Source organism: Eimeria mitis, genomic scaffold (genome assembly GCF_000499745.2).
Source record: "Eimeria mitis Houghton genomic scaffold, Emh_scaff13, whole genome shotgun sequence".
Lineage (NCBI taxonomy): Eukaryota > Apicomplexa > Conoidasida > Eucoccidiorida > Eimeriidae > Eimeria > Eimeria mitis.
Genome location: NW_013568660.1, coordinates 2,107 through 19,842, shown reverse-complemented (window position 1 = coordinate 19,842; position 17,736 = coordinate 2,107). Strand labels below are relative to the sequence as shown.

Below are 17,736 nucleotides of genomic sequence, written 5' to 3'. Positions count from 1 at the left end.
CACCTGATGAAGGGAGCATCCTTGTATGAATGGTATGTTCTTGTGCAGCCAGGGTGTGCAGGAGTGCATGCAGCACCTGCGGGGATCACTGTAACGTGCACCCGATAAGCTGTGGACTGTAAATGCATAGTAGTGTTCATTTTTCGCCAAAACATGCACAAAAAAGTAGTTTTTATTCCTATAAACAATTGTACTATTGGAGTTTTGTCTCTATCCAGCGAGACAAACCTTATCCGGCGGAGCTAGTGGCAATTCGGCGGCCATCGCTCCCGCTGGTCACACTCAAGGATAATTAGGAATTCTTCCAACGTGCATCCGACTACCGTAGGTTTGTACCTGGATTCGCTCTCAGGGCTACTCGTCTAGACGATACACTCAACGAGGAGCAACAACTTATCTGAAAAGAGACCAAACAAGAGGCTGTCCGTCAGATGCATGGCGTCGCCTCCAGCGCTTGCGTCCCCTGCTTTTGAAAAACTTCCTTCCTAACAGCGGAAGCTGTTAGGAAGGAAGTTTTTCCTTCCTAACAGTGAAACGCCAGTTGCTTTGATGCCCCGAGCAACCCAACAGCTCGAAAGGAGAAAAAAATGGTCAAGGAAGCATAATTCCTCCACTGCCCCCGCATCGCAGCGCTCTCCATACTTGTACGGTCTGCAAAGGCAGAAGTATTCTTCATGGACGGCATGCACTTCAAAGTCCCATTTTTGATGTATGCACGAACAACGGAGACAATCGCTAACTACGTTCGTGGCCATCAATCGCCAGCGTCCACGCGAGTGGAACTACAGCACAAACCTCAGGCAGGCTACACAAGCAGCACGGGGCTGTGGGAAGGTGGATGCTCACTATTGAATTGTGAGTTTACCATCCAACGAGCATAAATATATATAAGCTGACATGCTCCAGGTGCAATCAAGGGACAGTTAAGGTGTGCTGGGGCTAAATGAGGCAGCCAGCATAGCACCGTTACAGGTGAGCCGAAACGGGCAGTTCTGTTTACATTGTTAGCATTCGAGTTCCTAATTAAGCTAACTTTGGTTTTTTGTAGTTTTCGGTCGTATCAGGAGCCATTATGTGCGGTGAAAGACTTCAACGGCCACGCATACGTCAGCAACGTGCCGTCAATGAGTTAACTGCCGGTCCGAGAGCAGACAGCGGCGGGCCGGGGCTTGGGGGGCCCCAGTTGAAGCAAGGGCCTTCGTGAGACGCCCCAATTTAAACTCACCAGTACGATTTAGAGAAAGAGCAAGCTCGTAAGTTGCATCTGCTACGCAAACCGCTTCTCCTCCTTAACTCTGTCCTGGTTTTTGTATGTCCAGCCCGACTCTCTCTGTGCTGAAATTCGAAGCGCAGTGCCTGATCATTGTCTTCTTAGGCATCCTGCCTCCTTCGCCATTTTCCCTTGACAGGAATTCGCACTTTCCCCCATGGCGGTCGCTCTGCTGCAACTGTTGCACTCTGGATCGGCAGCAGATTTCCGCACCGTACACTAAGACGACGACTCTGCCGGTATCAGTAGCAAGTGGGTTCCTTTCCCTTCTGCATTTCCACTGTCCTCGAGTTTCGAGGACAATTGGATAAGTAGCTACTTCAATGCGAAGACATAATGCCGAGAAAGCGCTGGGCGAATCCTCGCCCAGGGGGGGGCCAAGTGGATGCGTCTCGAGCCATTCCACATTCGCACGAAAGCCCTTCTACGAGCAGCATTGCTCCTGAAGTCTCTAAGGAGCCAGAATTTTGCTCTCCTGGGGCCTCCCAATCAGCTCCCTTGAAAAGTGAGAGTGCGTTAAGCACCTATGGGGGGGATTTAACTGAAAGGGAAGAAGATTCCGTTTCTCCTCCGCCGACGCTTCTCCACAGTGTACATTCATCGAATGGGAATGATTCTGCGTCTATCGCAGTCTCGCAAGACGATACATGCGCTTTTCATAGTCCACGTAGCTTGCCAGGAGACTCCGACGCCGGGGGATCCGGTATAACTCCGGAGGCACGAGCCGTTAGCCCGTGTGCTAACGCCGTGGATAGTGCAGAGAAACTCCGAAACCTGCCTGAAATCTCAAATGAAGGGAGTCTATCAGCATACAGAAGCCCAAGCCAGCACTCTAGACTAAAGAAGCAGCATCGGACCACTCATATTACGCAAGAAGCACAACAGCAACAACCGAACGAAATGCAGCGCGAGCAACAGCGAGCGCCAGCGTTGTCCCTTCAGCAGCAACAATCGGCGCCAGAACAGAAGCATTCGGCGGCGGATAGCGGTGCGGCGGCCGCCTTGCCTCGGATGTCCCCAGTAAGCGAGAGTGAAGGAGAGTGGATTCGCGTTGAGGAGCCTCACAGGCAGGGCACAGAAGCGCCTAACCCGGAAGATCAGATGGGTCGTCGCCCGTGTCAACGCTTTTGTGCGACAGTGGATGACTCTGCTCCCTTGTCTTCCCCTTCTGCACTTGGGGCACCGCGAGAGCAAGTCACTCGCTATCCAATTTGTATCGGCAGTGCCACTCAAGCTGAAGTGGGCACGGGGGCAGATCACAGCAACATAGAGATGCTGAGTGGAATGGTCTATGGAGAGGCAAGTGAAGGAGACGGTTGGGCCGCCTCTAACTTCCCAAAAGATTGCGTTGGGGGAAAATCTGTCCAGGCAAGCCAGAAGGGTGTTTTTGCTCGCCTATCCCTGTACGCCAAGTCCGTAACCAGCTCTTTCACCAGTCATCTGGCTGCGCAGCTGAAGGCGGATCCCGCAAGCGCGAGCGGAACAGACGACTTTACTGATGTCGCCACTCCCCAGACAGAGCTGAGTGAACTCAACGCCCAGGCCAAACATGCTCCACGGCAGAGAGACAAACTCCTGCAGGGCATGCTTGAGTGGCATCGCTGCATCCTTGAGATGTATGGGGGGACCATTGAGGACATCACAAGACTCGCCTTGCAAGTACTGCCTGCCCATGCAGCAGGTGATGAAGTTGGAGCTGCTGGAGTTGCTGTTGCCAGCTATCCCTGCTGTTTTTATTGGAGTGGCGGCTGTCGCTACTGGAACTGGTGCCGCTGCTGGGAGCGATCCTTGAACGGGCATTTACTTTGTGCATATGTGCTTTGTTATCTTTTCAGATGATCAGAGTGAACGGCGGTTTCTGATAATCCAGGGGTTGTTTGACGTCTTCTGTCTTTACCGCTCCCATTTCCTCTCTCCTCCAGGAGAGCTGTTGCAGGCTGAGGCGTTGCACCACCAGTGGAAGCGCCGCAGGGATTGCTCGTTGGAGACTGCGGGGATTTCAAGCGTAACAGACATTTCTCGAACTCCGGCGGTGCCTTTGCTTAACGCCCGGCCTGTGGAAGGGGGGACAAATACTGTGGAAGGCCTGCCAACTTCCATCCGACTGGCCCTTTACGGAGCGATTTCTCTCGCATTGAAGGTAATCCGCGCTTTGCAGTTGTTGCTGGAGGTCAGTGCTCTGCGGCGAGGAGGAGAAGGCCCGCGCTTTGCTCTGTGTCTCCGCCTGGAGTTACTGAAGCTCATTCTTAAGCTGGTGCTACGTGCCTTAACTCCCTTTGCCTTCTACTGCGACGAACAAAGCATATCGCAGGCCCTCGCGACGCAGAAAGAGAAACGGGTTCGTTTTAAGTTGTGCTTCATAGGGAGTTCTGGATGAGCCATGGCGCATCTAGATATTTTTCCAAAAATCTACCCGTAGCGCTTCGAGGCCCACTGCGATTCGTATCCGTCTTTTAAATAGGAACGTGTTGCATCTATGCTCATGTGTGGCGTGCTTTCTTTAGATCATATCCGATAGTGAGAAGCTCCGTCCCTTCTACGGTCGACGCACCGGCAGGAAAATACCACCCCTTCCATCTGCAGCGCGCCAGTACGCGGGAGTCGCCATTTTGCTTCGCCAGGCGATCGTGTTTCATAGTGATTGCCTCTGTCATAAACTTCGTTCGCCCATGATACCCCGCGCATGCCACCAAGCCTTCAGGCTTCCGTCCTCCATCTCTTGCGTTACCGTTCCTTGGCTCTGCCCTAGCAAGCAGCAATAGTCGCACCATTGTTTGGTTGTATTTCGTGTCTTCAAACCGGCGGCTTGTTCCAAGCTTGTTGGCGTGTTCTCAGAGTGGCCGACGATCATCAGGCACAGATTACTGCAGCTGCTGAACAGCAGCTTCCTCAGCAGTGGGCGCTTCTCGTGGTTTTGTGGCTTTTCAATGAGCTTAAGGCGAATACATCCCCGTCTCGTCTACGCGTTCTTTTGAATCTTATGCACTCCACTGCTTGGAGGTATTCTCATTTTACTGCGTACCACCAGCATGTGACACACCGACGAGACATTTGTGTCTGGCTTGTACATACTATAGACTGCGGCCAGTGGATCGTCAAATTCTTTTCGACAACGTGCTGTTGCTGGGGCTATACAGTTCTTGCGTAATTGTTTGCGACAGTGTCTGAGTTCCGATTCACAGGCCCGTCCTGGGGGAGGTACTGTACCATATTCGTCCGTTTATTCACCTCTATCTTTTAAGGCGGGCCAAGAGCACCAAGTCATGGACTCCGTGGCTGGTAGCCATTTGTGAGTTGTCTGGAGCGCCGTCATTCACGGCGTCATTTCTGCTAGTTGTTTGTAACAGTTGCAGGGGCATGTCATAGAGTAGCGGCTACTGGCACTCTAGAAACGCTTAGGTTGGAGGCGTTGGTTTCATACATTGTTAACTGTTGCAGAGGTGTTGTTGCATCATGCAGTTATCGAGGCCAACTCTATCTCGCTGTTGCACGGTTCTCCGCAAGTGATGGAGCATCTTTCACCTGTTGAGGCTGCGGAACTTCATCGCCGGTGAGTGGAGTGGACTTCTTTTATTTGGTATCTCCAGTTTTTGTTTCTGTTGCGTCTTGTCGCTTCCCAAGATTACCCGATGTTTGGGGGTGAACTGTGTTGCTTTGCATGCAGGCTAACAGGGTTGCCTTACGCCTTACTGCGTCCCCCGTTTTTCGACAAGTTCCTTGCGCGGCCTGTCGAAGCCATTGACTTCGTGGTGCGGCGTGTGCCGCTTCTTAATCATTTCAAGTGAGCCTCCATCGTTTTATGTAGCTCCTAAAGCTCACGTGTGTGCGCAAGTTCGTGTTCGCGATGCTTGAGTATTGTAAGTACTTATTGCAGTGCATGAGTGGCTAATGCAAAAATACCCTTCGCCGTCATTTCCAATGCAGCCTTTCTTGTGTCATGCTATTTGTGTATTTCGTTATGGGTTGTGAGGTTCTTGCGTATGCGTTTTCTCGCAGTGTATTGGATGCATTCCTTACCTACAGAGACCTTTACTTCACCACTTCCAATACCTGATACGCAATTAGAGGGCCATTGAAGCCTGATGAAGCCATTGAGGGCCGGTTTCCTCTATTCGATGGGGTGCCGTTAACCTCCAAAGCATAGGACGGATGCCCACGGGCTCCTATTTTGTGTGAACTTTCTGTGACCCATTGCACAGCAACAAACTAGTGCTAGTGCTCATTTTTCGAACGTGGAAGGAGCACTCCCCTACATCGGTTTTTATGGTGGCGTTTGGGGTTGCATTCTGCAGAGTCTTTGCTCAAATAGTGCGAATAGCGGGATACGAGTAACTACTAGAAGAGTATGCCCAATCATTTACCAAGGAGGGGGTCGCAAGACCGCACTGGTAGCCAGCACCATCCGATTAATATACCAGTAGAGCAGTAACGCTGTCGGTAAAGGTGACCAGCAGCTTGGCGCCCTGCATGAATACGTCTGCTTGGAATGCCCGAAGCCTGAAACCCCATGTGGAGCAGGGAGAATGACGTGTCTGAAGAGTCGGCGGCGTGAAAACATAGAGCCGCCACGGGAAGTAGCGTCGTGTTTCGCCCGCTTAACATATTTATGCGGCGTGAAAATAATGGAAGCTGCATATTACTTAAAATGCCTACTTGGTGAGGGCCAAATGGATGGTGTACTAGAGACCTAACCCACTGCTAAGACGGGCGGTGGGGCTGCCGGTGACTGGTGGACAGAGGAGAGGATAAATTCCCGTCCCCGACTGGAATGTATTAGCTCTTAATGCTCTTCAGTCGATTAATCCTTTGTTTCTAGAAGTAAGCAAGCTGTAGTAGAGCTCTACTCCTGTGCGAGAAACTAGCAGTCCGCTAATGGTCCGTTTGTCTTGCCCCCCAGAAGCCTGCCAGGTATATTCCGGGGCGGGGCACAGGCGGATCCGTGTATTTTTCCAGTTGCCTGGTTCTTTACTATCCATGAAAAACCGTTGATGGTGAAGGATATTAAATTTTTGGGGCTGAAAGTTGTTGTTCCCGTCCCCTTTGATCGTCGGGAGGTGAGCTAGTGCAATGCTTACCGGTCCAGTGCTGGTGCAACACGATGGGGGTTCCGACATTGTAATGATGCCCTTCTTCCGATGTTGTTCCTTCTCGGTGCAGCTTAACTGAATCTATAACGCATCACACTCGCTGGAAGGTGGCTTTGAGCCCGTCGCGGGCCCGGGAGAACAACATTCAAATCGAATTGTACCTAGACGATCGGGTTTGCCTAACTGCAGTGATTGACCCTGCGCCCTTTTATACTTAAGGAATGGGGGCATCACAATCGAAGAAACACGTTGGAAGGTTTGGCACTGGGGGATCCCGCATAAGCAGCTTGCACGAGAGGAGATCCTGGCTGGTAACCGCCACTGACCCCAGCAACCCTTGTGACTACCCGCACCGGAGGTCGTATCGGCGATCTTCCAGCAGGCACAGGGAACGCCGTAGGAGGCTGCGGCGGGCTTGGCTGTGCTACAAGGGGCGCCTTCAGCCTCCAGCACCCAGCGACGGCCAAGTAGGTAGCTCGGTGCCGACCCCTTGGCTGGATAGGCCTCAGGACCGAAATGCTGGCTTTTCGCAAGAAAGGCCTGTTACACAAGCTTTGAATCCCTCAAGCAAATGTGTGACGGATGCCGAGGGCATCGCTATGGGATCCGGGAATGTGGATTCTGCCAGAGACCAAGAGGAGTTTAGAGCTCGCCCCTGGCAGGGTTCAGCCTACTCTCAGAAGGGAGGGCCGCTGTGCATGGCCTACGCAAACTGTTTGGAGTACATGGAGGAGGACGTTATTGCAGCTCTGATCCACCACCCGCTGCCGAATGAAGTGTGTCGCCTGCCATCTGCACAGCGTTTCTTCGCGTTTCCTTGGCACCGGTTCTTGGGGCTATACTTGTGAAAGAACTGTGGGCGAAAATGGTCATCATTTGTATGCATTGATGTTTTGTACCTTGTATGTATGACGTGTATGTCTGCTACTGCTTCAGGGACTCGCCTTGATATACAGAAGCTGCTCTACACAACCGCTACCCGTGGAGCCCACGTTAGAACCCAGTTCAGACGTACTAGGATATGTATTTCCTGGGACATTCTTCAAGGTAGGCCGGATCTCATTGCCCGAAGCGCCCATAAACAGCTCAAACTCCGCATTGGGAGAATCATGATGCCGAACACCCGTTGTTCATGGCTGGAAGGAAATGTAATTGCTGTTACGTGGCTGTGCTGTGCAGCTTCAAGTAGCGCTAAAGTATACCCGAGAGGTATATGCTTCACATCTCGTACAATTAGGAGCTAAGTAGGCGTTGTGTGTATGTTTCTTGCCACCTGCTTTACGATACCGGTGTCTTGGCTCAGGTGCTTGACATGAGAACTCATGTTGCACAGGCATCTTATCTGCTGCGCCTGAAGACGGCTGAGGGTTGGCTAACAGGGGCGTCCTTGCATATGATCCGACTACAGCAGCCCGCCCGTGTTGCCTCATGGAAGACAGCGCATGAGGAAGTTGGCGCCCCCAAGTTCAGGCATCGTGTACCTGGCTTCGTGAAAGTTTCGACTGCAGTTGCAAATCGGCAACAAGGTTGGGACAGTACGCCCGGCCAATGTCGTATCCGTAGCAGTTCCGCTCCAGATAAAATTCACATATCAGTTGATTGTGATGGAGAAAAAGATGGATTAGTTGAACTTCAGGATGCCTTCTCGACCGGTTGGGGAACCGTTTACGCTTGTCGTGCCACCCGCTTTCTCAGTTTCCAGGAATGTGCCATGCTGGCAGAGGAGCGCACGAGCTACAGTAGCCTAGGAAAGCTAGTATCGGAACCATCCATGCGTAAACTTGAAGCATCCCTACAAGAAGCAACAAAGTCTCACTTTTTGAATGCTAGCAGCTTGCGTGGGGAGAAAACCTCATGCATCAACAGGACGCAGAGCATGAATTCCGATTCTAGCAGAATAGTCACCCGAAGCAACGTTCGCGTTGGAGGTCTCAACCCACTAGAGCATTCTTTTATGCTGTTTCGCGTTGTGGGTGCTCGTGCGATACCTGTAGGGTGAGCTGACACTTCTGCTTATTTGTGCTTTGCCAGTCTGAAGCAGCAAAACAACTGCCTCCGGAAGGCCACAAGCAAGGTTTCCCTTGCTAGTAACTACCTGCTAAAAGGCTTGTTTCGGGGTAGTATAGAGTATACGCTATAGCCGAATCGTGTATGCTGCTGCAGCGCGACTCCTCACATGGGGTCCCCCACAGTCGGACGCCTCTTACGCGGACAGGTCTTCCCTGTTCTTGACGCATGTTTAGTCTCGTGTGTCCCGCCATGCGGCAGCCTGGAAGCGAGTGAAGACTGTATGATAGCGGGACTGGGCACTTCAGGGCTTGGCGAGAGCGATAACCTCCATGCAGTGCCCGTTGCACGCCTTTGCGGTAAGAAAGCGAAGAGAAATCCGTCTTACTTCACTCATAACAGGCGCGTGCATCTTCGCGCGTGCACGGACGAGGGTTGGGTAACTGTTGACGGGCTTATAGAGCGAGTAGACGAATGCGAGGTTGCGTACGACCGTCCAGTCCTCTACGAAATAGTCGGTAAGCTCATTTTCAGAGAAAGCGAGCAAGCTACGTGTGCATTCAAGCTTCCTCAAGAGGGGCTCAGTAGCCTGCAGTACGTCGTGCTCGAAGATCTTCTCTATTTGTTTCCTGCAGCTGACGGCTACTTGGTAAATGTAAGGCCTGCACTAGAGATTGAAGGACAGGTCCGCCGCACTCTGCCCCCTGCTACTTTAGTTGAAGTGTACGAAAGAAAAATTAACGCAGAGGGGCTTGTGCGCCTCAGGTAGGCCAACAGCACCGGATCCATTCACTGTATTTGCGGTAGTGCGCCGGAAGCCGCCCCGTTAGTGGTGGCGAGTCCGCATGATTCGGTCCACATTGTAGCTATTTATCACATCTCTGCCCAACACAGCAGATGCACCGGGCACATGGCAACTCCACTCTGATTTTCGGCATTGTTTTGCTCCCTTGTGCGCCAAAGGCTCGTTGATGGTTGGATAAATGAACGCAGAAAGAGCTCCGGGGAAGCAGGATTCCTTTTTGCAACCAGAACAGCAGATCGGCGAGCAACAACACTTTTACGGCACCTCACAGCTGTCGGCTTGTTACTGCCTGCTCTTTGCAGCAGTGACCATCGCGTCCGCAAAGCAGCAGCCTCCTGGGTTGCGGCAAATGCCGCGCAGTCTGCTATCGCCTCGTCCGCGATAATGGAAACAGTGGACACAGCCCTGGTGAACTCAGCAATAAGGCCGTGTACATGCTGTTACTGCAAGGGGCACAACGGGCACCGAGTTTCGCTTAGTGCTGAGCGCACACTGTCGATATGTGAAATAAATAGCCCGCAACGTGGCAATCCTTTTCTTGCGTCATCGAGGGAATTTGCGTTGCGTGCAAGCGAGCCTACTGAGTATTCCGCGGGGGGCAATCCGAGGTGCGCTCGCAGCGCGACTGCCAGTGGCGACTCAGGACATCGCGTTCCAGCCTCTTCAGGGATGCATTCTCTCAAACCTTTGGCTGCCAAGAACTTGTTACTGGCAGAGTCTCCAGTGAATAAGTCTCCAAGCTCCCTTGGTTCAGTTCTGCCTACTTCTGGACCCCGAGTAGCGGAAGATGACAGAAATAACACTTTCGCATCATTGGGGTCAGGAAGGGACTCGCCCGCTGCACCCTTGCAGATTAGGGGTCATGAGTGCAGTGCAGGCCGCTGCCACAGAGGAAGATGCTTTTTTGAAGACGTGGACGCCACACTTGAGTTCTCTGATAACGGAGGTGGTGGCGGTGGAAGTTGTGAAAATGCTCCAGGGCCATGGACTAGTTTGTACTCTCTAGTTAAGGTACTATTATATTTCACGTCGTCTGCTGCCCTACTCTACATGCATAATTGCGGGGTTTTTGGTTTGGTTTTTTAACCAAGGGCCTTCGCAGGACACAGGACGAATAGATGTCGATTTCCTTCGCAGGCGGCCTCGGCGTTACCGGGTGAACTGGCGACACAGTCGGTGCGCTGTTCTCAGTGTTCGAATATCCAAGAAGTCCGGTTTGAATTGCTCAGCGGACAGTCGGGAGATGTGGAGGAGGCGGGCGGACCTCTCAGGAGCTTCAGCATGCCTTGCGCAAGCGTGGAGGGCAATTCCCTCGAATGTAACTGGGATAAAAGCCAGCGACTGCACAGGCGAAGCTCCAACAGGACTATGGGTGCAGGCCGTGAAACCACTGGTGGCGGACGCAGCTTGAGGAAGTGTCGGACGAATATGCTTCATTCGCTTCACCCGCAGTTGCATGTTTTACGTTTCTTTTCGTCCCTTGAACTTAGCATGGGAAGGAATTTAAATTACGAAAATGCCCGAGCAGTGCTTTCTCCTTCGGATATTCTTTACCAGTTTTGCGTCGCGGCCGTGAGCAGAGACGGGGGATAGACCGGGGGATATTCTCACAGTTACCATAGTACATAGTTCCACCGAAGCCCCTCTGTTGGATGTTAATTGGTGATCCCAGCCTTCTCAACGCAGCTTAATGCCAGAGGAACCTCTAGGATGCTGCTTGTCGAGCTGTCCATGGATGTCTTACCTGTGTGTAGGCTCGTGTGGATTGTTGTGGCGCGATGCACAGGTGTACTCTTCACTTGCAGAGCACAGAGAATCTGTGCCCCCCTATGCTGTGTATCGCCCACCAGTTGGCAGCTTTGTGTCTCTGTCAGACTATGCATCCATTCCCGTCGGAACGACACAGCATCATGGCTTGCTGGAGTCGTACAGGCCGTATCTGGTGATGAAAGATGGAAAGATTACACATGGCAATCCTAACCGTTTCAATAGCTTTTCTTTCCACCAGCCCCCCATCTTTGTGGTGAGTCTGCCGAGAGAAAAAGGCATTCTTAAATGGCTCCTGCTGGTATTCAATGTACCAGCCACCGTGTTTGCTTTGCGCGCAAACTGTGGCTGCAGATTCACAAAATTGAAAGGATTTGCAATGGTCTTTTGCTTCGGCGTTACCTCCACGAGAGGAGCATGCTGTTGCTGACGAATGCCAATGGGGGATGCAGCCTCGATGAGGCTATTCCCAATCCGATTCTCAAGGCTCAAGTGCATCCAACGCAGGCAAGCTCCCGGATTCCTTGAACGCCAACACTTGGGTGCCTCTATTATTTAGGTAGTTGATGTGGTCTTATAGCATATCACTCCTCCCTCACTTGTGTTACTAACTGGCGACATTTCTGCAGTTCGTGGCTAGTTATGAGCAAGACAACACTTTAACATGTACCATTCTATGCACTTTGCCCTGCAGGCCAATTTGAATGAATATTTCCTATTTCATGGATGCACGGAAGAGCGTGCAGGATTGATAGCTCTCTCTGGATTTGATTTTCGTAGAGGAGGAGAAAATGGAGGTAATGTCTTGAACGTTTTGTTGGAAATAGTGGTGGCGTTAGTATTTTCCACATTCCCAGCCGTAGTAAGTAGCGCAGAAGTGCGTCTGGGTAAATCTTATGGCGCTCAGGGGCCTGTCTTGGTGCTCTCCCTGTTTAGGTAAGCTGTTCGGCATAGGCACTTACTTTTCCCCTCACGCAAGCAAAGCAGACCTGTATACGCGCCCCAACGACTTGTCGACCCGGGCAGCTGGACCCTCGGCACTGTCGGCCGTCACGTTTCACATATCTTTGCCAACCCTTCCGTTCCTTCCCGCTCGCCTGACTCAACCAGCAGCAGTCGGAGTGCCCCCAGCTTCTGCTCTACTCACAAGTATTCCAACAAATATGGGTACGGGGGGAAAGTCGGGGGGCACCACAAATCATAACTCAAGCAAAACCTATGGTAATCTTCGATTTGGCAAGGGTGGCTGGCTGCCTTCGGGGAGGGGAAGCGCAAACGCCGCGCGCACTGCAGCGACAAACTCTGCACCCCCAATCACACCAGATGGGACTAGTAAGAAAGACAAGGAGAAGGGTCGCTTCCGAGCAGTATGCGCAAAACTCACCAGGCAGGGCATCGGGGCGAACACAAGCCGGTCGAAGGACTCCTCGGTATCTGGTCAGGCACTACACAGGCAAAAGAGTTCGAATTTGCAACCGGCGAACTTGCAGCAGAGGATTGACACGACAGGGGGGAGCGCGCAGCAAACTGGATCGAAGGGGCTCCATCCCAACGTGATGTCGCCAACTCCGCAACCTATTACGCGATGTCTACTCCTGGCGCGGGTCTGCCTAGGAGAAGTATATAAGGCTCTTTCTCCGATGCCAGATGCACGCATGCCCCCCAACAAGCCTAATTCCGCAACAGCAAAGTTGGCGTACGATTCAGGTAACTTGCATGTAGACTTGCATATTACTGATCGCAGAGGCCACTGCTGTTGGTGACTAGTAGCCCAGCGAGATCGCTGCAAGCGCACTCCCAATTCCAGGTTATGGCAAGCCAGTGCACATCAAGAGCGTGCTGAACATGCTTGTTTGTTGTTTGCTGCCATCGTTTATCCTGTTAAAATGTTTGCAGTGATGGCGGAATGCCGGACACGAGGCGGTGTCGTGGACGGAGTTGAGTTTGTAGTTTTTGAAAGGGCTCAGGCTCTGCCGGAGTTCATTATAACGTACTCACACGCCGCACATTGCCAGTGCGCCGAATGTCATCGGCAGGGTCCCCAATAGCGCCAGACTGCCGCGAACTTAGTCGTTTTTAAATGGCAATCACAGATTTGTGTCTTTTGCCATGGAGATGGCACTGTACATTGATGGACGCTTGCCAGACGTCTTCACCGTGTTCTTTTTACTCGAAGCGCCGTTTGCTTCTGGCTGCGATAGGGCAGCTTTGGAGGAAGAGCCGGAGCAGCTCCTTGAGTATCGTCGGCACTGGAGCCAACGCGGCAAAAACGTACGGGAGAATGGACGGTATGCAAGCTGTCGCGTTAAGATTTATTGGCACTATCCTGTGACAGTGTGTTTTGAATGGATGCGCGCACATGCTCCAACAAAAAGTATTTCTATCTGTAGTAGACACATTCTGCTTAGACCCCGACCAACTACTCCGCCTCCGTACCATGCCGCAATTCAAGGCAACATATTCCGGTTTGAAGGCAGGTGCGGATACCGACTTTGGTCGTCGCTCGCTACTGCGGGGAGCGATGTGGGGACACGAAGGTCCCGCGTGGCGAGGGGTTATACGGCCCATCCCTACGCGCGTGACGAAGAATATGGTTTAGTCAATACCCACTGCAATTTGCCTCCTGCTTCTCTCTGCGCACGTCGCGCAGAGGGGAAAGATGCCATAGTGCTACGCTGGCTCGTGCCAGCACATACAATGCACTGTGAAACATTACTGCTAGGGCGGGCTCAAGCCAGCTTTGCGCCTGCACAGCCCTGCAGTATAAACTGCGTTATCGAACGGTCAGCTCACGAAGGATATCGGTCTTCTCGAACACTCAGACTACAAATTGAGAGCAAGCCCCGCCGACCGTCAGTCCTGATGCTCTCCCTGCTCAGTGCGTACGAGCTCACGAGGGCAAAAAATGGAAGCGCTGTCGCACTGGTTCACTGCCCATCTTCAACTGCTTCTTCCGCAAATACATAATCGGCAGGCAGAAGGCCTTTGTTCCGAGAGGCAGCAACCATATAGCAAATCTTCTGTTGGGCGTTGGGTACGTCCAACTCGATCTGAGTGGGGACAAACGCAGTACGCATATCAGTGCAGAAGTCCATGTCGAATGTTGAGACGTGCTGCATGTATGAGACTTCTGGTATCATCTGCATAAAAAAATGTTGGTATAAGACCTACGTCAGGGAGGAGATCTTTGATTTGTGCCAGACCCTGTATAATGCACTCTTGGTCGAGCTCGCCTAGTGCACGTAATTGCTCGAGTAGCCCCACAACAGCTTTTGCAGCCTGCTCTGGGTCTTTCGACCGTTCCATTGAAAAAATATAAGCCTTGCGTACAACCTCTGAATCCTGTGGTACCCACATGATGATAAGCCCAGCGTCCATGAATCCCCTACATTCACCGAATACTCTCAACTATCGTCGTGAGGTGCAAACTCTGCTAAGATGGCACAGAGCCAGTCAAAACGGTTCGTGCTCCAATCGCAGCATTGCTAACCTGGTCCGGCGCTAGGTTCATATCTATAATTGCCTTAGCGGCCTCTGCAGCGTCGAGCGTATCGAGGTACTTGCGAATGCATGCTTTGAGTTCGTGCTTGAAAATGCGCGCTTCTCTCATAGTTGGGTCCGTTCCTGTCCAGATCTGAAGTTACACTCAAGCCACGCGGAGACGGATACATCAACCAAGCTAGGGATGAATGCATTTAAGCCCACGTGTACGCAAAAGCCATGCACAGCCATGAATTCCAAGGCACCACCTATGTCGCAAACAAAACAACGGAAATGCTGTGATGAGCACACAGCAGCTACATGAGGCGGAGCCCCTTTGGAAGCAACTACTTCAAGTACCTTTCTAAAGCGTTCACTCGCGGCCTTTCCTGGCTGCTCGCAAAGCCACTTTTGCGCCTTCTTAAGGACTTGCATGCCTCCACTTCCGCCAAAATGAAGCCTATACCTATCTCCCAAGAACGCTGGGGGCAACAGCTCATCCACCACAGCCCGCGCCTGCACGCAAGTATAACACTGCGGGAATCCTACAGTAGGAACACAGCACAAATTCGATGCACCGCCCGGGCTTAAGGGTTCCGTCTAAATAACTCTCCACGAAGCAGAATAAGCGTAGTCTGAGTAAACAGCGTGGGAAGACTCCGCCTAGCTCTCTGACATCCACGGGGAGCGAGAACAATACAGGGCCAAAGGGTACAGTCTAGAAACCCCTACCAAACTCTTTGTCAGGAAATCGTGGGCTTGGGGAACATCCAATGCAAGGTCATCAACTGCTCCAACAAGGCGAGAGAATCCAACCTGCAGGTCGTCAGGCTTCAATGTCTTCCCGTAAAGCCGGTCCAGAATGTTGCTCGCGAGCTCTCTGTCCCTGCCAAGCACATCAACCACAATCGTGTGCGTCGCCTAAGTCTTCCAACAATCGACCGACGTCTTTCCAAGCAAACTCAATGCCGTAAGCAATCCAAGCCTGGGCTCTTTCGAAGCACGTCCAGGAAAATACTAAGTGCCGATGCCATAAGCTGCTCCCCTGGCGAGCGGTCCGCACAGTGTCTACAAAGAACACAGCTTCTCAAAGGGTAACATGCTACCCCAGGGCTTGCGGTAAAAGCCGGTTGCTGGCCTTGCACTTCTCATCGCTTCCTCAGAGGACGCTACGAAATGTGCAACGCAACACCCCCTTACCTAGAACCCCTTGAATAAGAAGCTACGACGAGCTTCGCAACAAATTCATGCTGGCAAAGAGGCTTGTCCTGCGCCTGAAGGAAAAGCTCCGCCTCATGCACGCCTTCACTTTCGAAAACGTCCTCCAAGAATTCAGAAAGAGCAGCTTTAAACTCTTGCATCCTGCGCATATGGGCACCCGCCGAGACGTGCAAAGCCAGCGGCTGTTTCCCACTTTCATATAAATTCGACAGGCCATTATGTTGCATAGTTAGGCTACCTGCCTCCTCATCCTCGTGAAAGGCTTACTGGCGCACTGCCGCCTGCACGACTATGTTGCTTGCAACAACCGCGGGGTCGAGCTTTGAGACGAACGAGGTGGGCAGACGACTGAGAACATCGGCCCCGATGCAGTTGTCAAGCAATGCGCATTCAATGAACGCAAACAGTCGGCTCGCTACGTCGGGCACATCCTGAACAAAATCCACGAGGAACATAATTGACTGTAGACTGTGCGCAAATACAGACACCTGCCAAGCAGCTCGGTACGCTTCGTCAGCATTCTGCGTGCCCTCTGACCAATCGTGACGGCGGCAAATACAAACAAACTTGTCATTATAAAGACGGAAGCATACGTTGAAACCAATCGTTCCATATGTAACAACACGCAAAGCGCTCAGAACCATTTCACTTCTACAATAGAGCATTTGCATTGACTGTGCTAGCCTACCATTTCAATGTCATCCGCACTTTGCACAAGTTTCTCGAATGCTCTACAGAGCTGCTGCCTCGTGAGAAGACCCTTATCAGCGAGAAGTGCAAATTCTGCACTCATTCGCCGTTGGTCTTCTGTATTCCTGTCAAGGGAGGCTCGGACGGCGTAAACGACAAAAGCGTCGTGGTAACACCTACAGTCCAGGGCTTGAAGCCTGGCGGCCAGATCGACCGAGTCCGCATTGGCAAAGAAAGCTGCACGTAAAAGTGCAAATGGCTCGTTCAAGGCACTCAAACGAGTCTGCCGACCTGGCATCAAGTTGCGTAGTCTACTCATGAGTGCAGATATGCATATTCAGAAGCAGACTGCGAACTTCCATTCAGCGTTGGTATGCCAGAAGAAAGGACACGATGCATTGTTCTCACCTTTGAGCGTCTCATCCACAGCAGTGCGGAACTCTTCCGCGGTCTTCGGGGGGCGTACAAGTGCCCCAGGTTCCCGTGACACGGAGAAGCAGCTTTGATTGTTTATCGTGGAGCGATAATCGCATGCCTCTACTTCAATCACTTGGTAGAAGCAGTTGTCGTCCTGCAGTACACGCCAATATAAATAGTAGAACTGAAGAACGCAAAAGCCCGGTGACGGCCTTCTGTCTGGATCCTGTTCTTATTACAAGGCAGATGTTCGCCCACGCAGTGTAAGGTGGAAGCAGATGCCCTAGCTTACCTCCGTTTCGCTGTCGTACATGGGGTCGTTCGTGTCCATAGGGACAGGCTTAGACTCAAGCTGGTCGCGAATTAAGTCGCCCTTGCGGTTCAGCAGCTTGTCCGCCATCTTGCCAAAGCAGGAGCAAGTCGCACTCCCTTCCCTTTGTCCCTGCTGCTCCTGCTGCCTCTTTTGGGACTGGAAATGCAACGAAGGTCGAACACCACGAATGCACGAGCGCGGATGTCCAGCCAAGCAGAGGCCTACAGGGCGGCTGATGGGGGCTGAAGATGAAATCCCTGTAGAGACTTGCCCCTCCCTTCAGCCTTCACCAGCCACTTGAAAACGGCTTCGTCGAATTGGTGGGGAATACAGCCCTTCACAGCGATATGAGGTCAACCAGTGCCGAGAGAGTTCACTGCACGCAAGGATAACTACCAAAGCTTAGACGGAACCCGATAGATTTCCCTCTCTCCTCTGTGCAGTATGTACGTACCGCCAGCTTGTGCTTCCAGCACAGCTGGAACTCGCCCGCGTTTCGCCAATCTCGTAGAGTGCTGCTCCCAAATGGCCTGCGGCGCCCCGCCCCCTTCTGGAGATCGCCCTTCTTTCCGCCCTCTTCTGTGTGTACTACGCAGCAAACCACCTGCAGTGAGTGACAGGGCTACAGAAATGGGGGGAAAGTAAATCGAAGGAGCAGTATAAGCAGTTCATAAGCAGA

At 52.1% G+C, this 17,736-nt stretch overlaps 3 protein-coding genes across 3 annotated transcripts; 2 read left to right on the top strand and 1 right to left on the bottom strand.

The window, feature by feature from the left end:
- Nucleotides 1–2,170: 2,170 nt before the first annotated feature.
- On the top strand, nucleotides 2,171–5,324 carry EMH_0010240 (uncharacterized protein; the record flags this gene model as incomplete). Its single annotated transcript, XM_013494823.1, has 8 exons — nucleotides 2,171–2,951; nucleotides 3,106–3,608; nucleotides 3,775–3,860; nucleotides 4,106–4,270; nucleotides 4,453–4,559; nucleotides 4,730–4,820; nucleotides 4,935–5,051; nucleotides 5,267–5,324. The coding sequence occupies 8 exons, from the start codon at nucleotides 2,171–2,173 to the stop codon at nucleotides 5,322–5,324; spliced, it is 1,908 nt and encodes a 635-aa protein (XP_013350277.1).
- Nucleotides 5,325–6,578: 1,254 nt separating this feature from the next.
- On the top strand, nucleotides 6,579–13,518 carry EMH_0010130 (uncharacterized protein; the record flags this gene model as incomplete). The annotated part of the gene is made up of 15 exons (XM_013494822.1): nucleotides 6,579–7,133; nucleotides 7,294–7,404; nucleotides 7,661–8,352; nucleotides 8,521–8,882; nucleotides 9,000–9,129; nucleotides 9,472–9,543; nucleotides 9,742–9,777; nucleotides 10,042–10,180; nucleotides 10,307–10,741; nucleotides 10,956–11,192; nucleotides 11,631–11,733; nucleotides 11,873–12,643; nucleotides 12,833–12,950; nucleotides 13,138–13,207; nucleotides 13,414–13,518. The coding sequence occupies 15 exons, from the start codon at nucleotides 6,579–6,581 to the stop codon at nucleotides 13,516–13,518; spliced, it is 3,936 nt and encodes a 1,311-aa protein (XP_013350276.1).
- Nucleotides 13,519–13,863: 345 nt separating this feature from the next.
- EMH_0010020 (MA3 domain protein, putative) lies at nucleotides 13,864–17,144 on the bottom strand (the record flags this gene model as incomplete). Its single annotated transcript, XM_013494821.1, has 10 exons — nucleotides 13,864–13,986; nucleotides 14,108–14,278; nucleotides 14,427–14,570; nucleotides 14,777–14,932; nucleotides 15,149–15,302; nucleotides 15,617–15,778; nucleotides 15,905–16,068; nucleotides 16,326–16,564; nucleotides 16,736–16,898; nucleotides 17,037–17,144. 10 exons carry the CDS (start codon nucleotides 17,142–17,144, stop codon nucleotides 13,864–13,866), a joined length of 1,584 nt encoding a protein of 527 aa, XP_013350275.1.
- Nucleotides 17,145–17,736: the final 592 nt, after the last annotated feature.